The following is a 3,821-nucleotide window of genomic DNA, read 5'->3' on the forward strand; positions in this document are numbered from 1 at the left end:
TAGTTTGTGCTTAAGCCCACGTGTCAAGGTTGTGGTGATGAATTCTTGGAGGATGTGTTCTTTAAACTGCTTCTGCAGTGGTATCAGCATTGGTTCAGCCTGTTATCAGTGTTGGGGACACATGTGGCACTGCCAGGACATGGCAGCAGCCACTCTGGGCTCTCCTGTGCTCCCAGAGAGTGAACCAAAGTGGGGATTTGCGTTTAGAAAATGACAAAGATCACAAACCCTGTCTGTCCTTTGTCATTTGAAAATCTCTTAGTATTGTGCCAAGTGTTTAGCCCTTAGATTTTAAGCAAATTCTGGTATATTTGTGGGGGTTTTCTCACTGCCACAAATATCTGAAGCTCCTTCTGCGATCAGGACCAGCTGGGTAAGTGGTCAGGCCTTGCCCTGAGAGATGATGAACTTGCAGGATGGGAGAAAGAACCTGCAGGTAGATTTTTTAAATTTGTTTTTAAATATATTACATTTTTTTCATTTTTGAGTCTGGTTTATGATAATCTTGGAAAATGAATTGTCAAGAACTAGAAAGAAGGACTCATTTGTGCAAAACATCTGTTTCACAAAACCACCTTTATTCTTTCCAATATGTTGTTCTTTGAAATTACGTCTTTTAAGATGCCTAAATGGAAACATCAGAAACTTTTGCACTTTTTTTGTCTTTTTTGCTGACTCTTAATCATGATATTCATATTTGTATCAGGAGATATTTCACTCGTAAAAGTCTTCCGGTCTATAGAGAGTTTTGGGGATTGGCTTATGAAGAGTAATCAAAAATTTTGAGATACAGACATGGTTTGGAGGTGTAGGCATGGCAGATTTCTGGGAGAGTCCTTTAATTTTCCATTTCAGTTTGATGATGGTCTTGTAGTGCTAATCCTCCAGGTAAGCAGCAGTTGTAGGAGTGTGTGAACACACAATAGGTATAGGTCCTTGGACACCATGGCTCCCCACCTAACAGACATGACTCTTAGGTAGACTGATGTGCTGCTGGTTGAGGATGGGTGTGTGGAGCTCTGTGTGTGACATGCGGGGTCACTCTTAGGAGATCACAAAACCTTTCAGGCTCAGGGATGCTGTCTTGGTGGGAGGAAGGGGTGGTGGTACATTAAATGTGATGTCTCTGTGCCAGGCCACTGGCCAAGCCTGCTGACTATTGGTGGGGTTTCAGATTTGGTGGCCCTTGCTTTTTGGCTGTGTGGCAGCTCCTGTGGTCAGGGCATGGGGTTTTCACTGCCCGTGTTTACCGTATCTCCTCTCCCTCTTTCCTAGAGTTCTTCAAAGAGCTCCTGGAGAACGCAGAGAAGTCTCTGAACGACATGTTTGTGCGGACGTACGGCCGGCTGTACATGCAGAACTCGGAGCTCTTCAAGGATCTCTTCGTGGAGCTCAAGCGCTACTACGTGGGCGGCAACGTCAACCTGGAGGAGATGCTCAACGAGTTCTGGGCGCGCCTGCTGGAGCGCATGTTCCGCCTGGTCAACCCCCAGTACCACTTCACGGATGAGTACCTGGAGTGTGTCAGCAAGTACACAGAGCAGCTGAAGCCCTTCGGGGACGTGCCCAGGAAGCTCAAGCTGCAGGTGACGCGCGCCTTCGTGGCCGCCCGCACCTTCGCGCAGGGCCTGGCCGTCGCCAGGGACGTCGTCAGCAAAGTGTCCGTGGTGAGCTCTGTGCCCTGAGTGTTTGTCCTCATGTGTGGTGTTACATTTTAGTTAAATGGTGTGCTCTATCTCAGCCCTCGAGTTTATTCCAAGCCTGTGATCCTCCCCTGAAGTATCATGGATCTGTAATCCCATTGGCCCAAGTCTTATTCCGTGCCCACTTTGAATCTCCCTGTTAAGCTGTGGGGGGAGACCACAGAGTTTTCTCTTGGCCCTTGGCTCTCTTGGCCCTTTTCCTCCCTAGGCTCTCCCTCTCTCCCCCTCCCTCCCCCTTTCCCCCTTCTCCATCAGAAACCGTGCTGCTCCCCAGGGTGGGACCCCCAATAAACCCTCATCTGGTTAGCACCCTCAGAAGCCATGTGGAGTCTCCTTGCCTGCCTGCTGCTACCAGCGAACATGCAGCTTAGGGGGCCCCCTGGAGACCCCCCCTAAATGAACTGCTACACGCATGTCCCTTGGAGCATGATGGGCAGCATCTCTCCCTGTTGTCCTGTACCTAAAGGTGGTGGTGGTAGTTGAGCATGGCTGGGACCCAGCCCCATCTCTGTTGAGGGGTAGAGTCACATTCTGAGGACACCGCAGCCCAGTTCCCCAGGTGGATGCTTTCCTCCTGTCTAGAGAACAACAACAGCAGGAAATTAAATGCCTTCTGCAGTGGAAATAACCATGTTTGCTTGTGTAATGGTCATATGTTCTTCTTAATATTGCCTTTAAATTACAGTGAGTCAGAGATGCTACAGGCATCTATTATGGAGCAGCTGATGATTTTCTCCTCGCTCCAGGGCATGGGGAGAGGCAGTTCACATGAGCAAACAGCACTTTTGTGACAACAGTAAGCTTGAGCCATCTGCACAGGGCAGAAGCCACTTATACTTGGTGCCACACATGCAGCACAAGTTAGACTTCAGAGTTTTTCTGTAAAGTCACTTTTTGGGGTAATAAAAGAGCTGTGATGTATTGGTTACTTAAATGTTTACCTCCCTCTTCATATAAATCACTTTGGAGTTGTTTAGTGGGGTGACTGCTTTTTTGACATGAGATTTGTCTTTAATTTTAGTCTGGGTTGTATCATATAGGGAAGAGTCAATAATCCCCTTGAAGTGATTATGTAAGATAACAAATATTAGTGATTTCCTTTTAACAAACTCAGCTCATTTCCTGTGGGCTGTGGAAGATTTATTGTAATCATTTAATTGGGCAGAGAGACGTTTACTTTCTCTCTACCTGGTTATGGAGTAATAAAATGTGAGGCTGAAAGAGCAGGCAGGAGTTTGAATCACCCCAAGTGCCAGGAAAAAAAAAAAGAGAATAGCTGTTCAGATACTATTAGAAGCAGAGTGCAGTTCTGTAGGCAGCACAAACAGCATCCTTAAATGAGATAATCATTCAAATTTCTTTGACTTATGGGGATAATATTAAAATACCGTCTGTGAGGATAGGGGAAAAAAGAAGTCTGCTTCCATGTTAATTTTTCTTGAAGAGAAATGAGGCAAACAGCTGGCAATAGGCCAGAATATGTATGGGAGGGCAGAGAATATTAGCAAGGAAGGAGTTGCTTAACTAAAATAACCCAGACTCCAGGAGTGAGTTGCCAGTTAGCAGTGACAGGTATGGGTTCTTGGGCACCTTGGCTCCCCACCTAACAGACATGACTCTTAGGTAGACTGATGTGCTGCTGGTTGAGGATGGGTGTGTGGAGCTCTGTGTGTGACATGTGGGGTCACTCTTAGGAGATCACAAAACCTTTCAGGCTCAGGGATGCTGTCCTGATGGGAGGGAGGGGTGGTGGTACATTAAATGTGATGTCTCTGTGCCAGGCCACTGGCCAAGCCTGCTGACTCTTGGTTGGGGTTTCAGATTTGGTGGCCCTTGTTTTGTGGCTGTGTGGCAGCTCCTGTGGTCAGGGCATGGGGTTTTCACTGCTGTCGAGTGTGGATGAAATATTTGGGTGGGAGGTCTGGCCATTAAGCCCCTGTACAGTGCAATTACTTGATGGGCAGTAAACGTGCATGGGTGAGGGATTGTGTTTATGCTCCATCTGCTCAGAATTCATCAAAACGTCTCCAGACTTGACACGGAACCGCAAGGGCTGCGGTCCCTGCATCTGTTACGAATCAGTCGTGAACCCGAGGTGGCATTGTGATTTCTCTTTCC

The 3,821-nt window shown here is 47.3% G+C and overlaps 1 protein-coding gene across 1 annotated transcript in view; it reads left to right on the plus strand.

Moving 5' to 3' along the window:
- The window catches only part of GPC4 (glypican 4), a 37,235-nt gene that overhangs the window by 13,026 nt on the left and 20,388 nt on the right, over positions 1–3,821 (plus strand). The window contains exon 2 of the mRNA XM_031064201.1: positions 1,276–1,667. Coding sequence (XP_030920061.1) covers positions 1,276–1,667 — 392 coding nt within the window. The remainder of the gene's footprint in view (positions 1–1,275; positions 1,668–3,821) is intronic.

Source organism: Geospiza fortis, unplaced genomic scaffold (genome assembly GCF_000277835.1).
Source record: "Geospiza fortis unplaced genomic scaffold, GeoFor_1.0 scaffold47, whole genome shotgun sequence".
Taxonomy (NCBI): Eukaryota; Metazoa; Chordata; class Aves; order Passeriformes; family Thraupidae; genus Geospiza; species Geospiza fortis.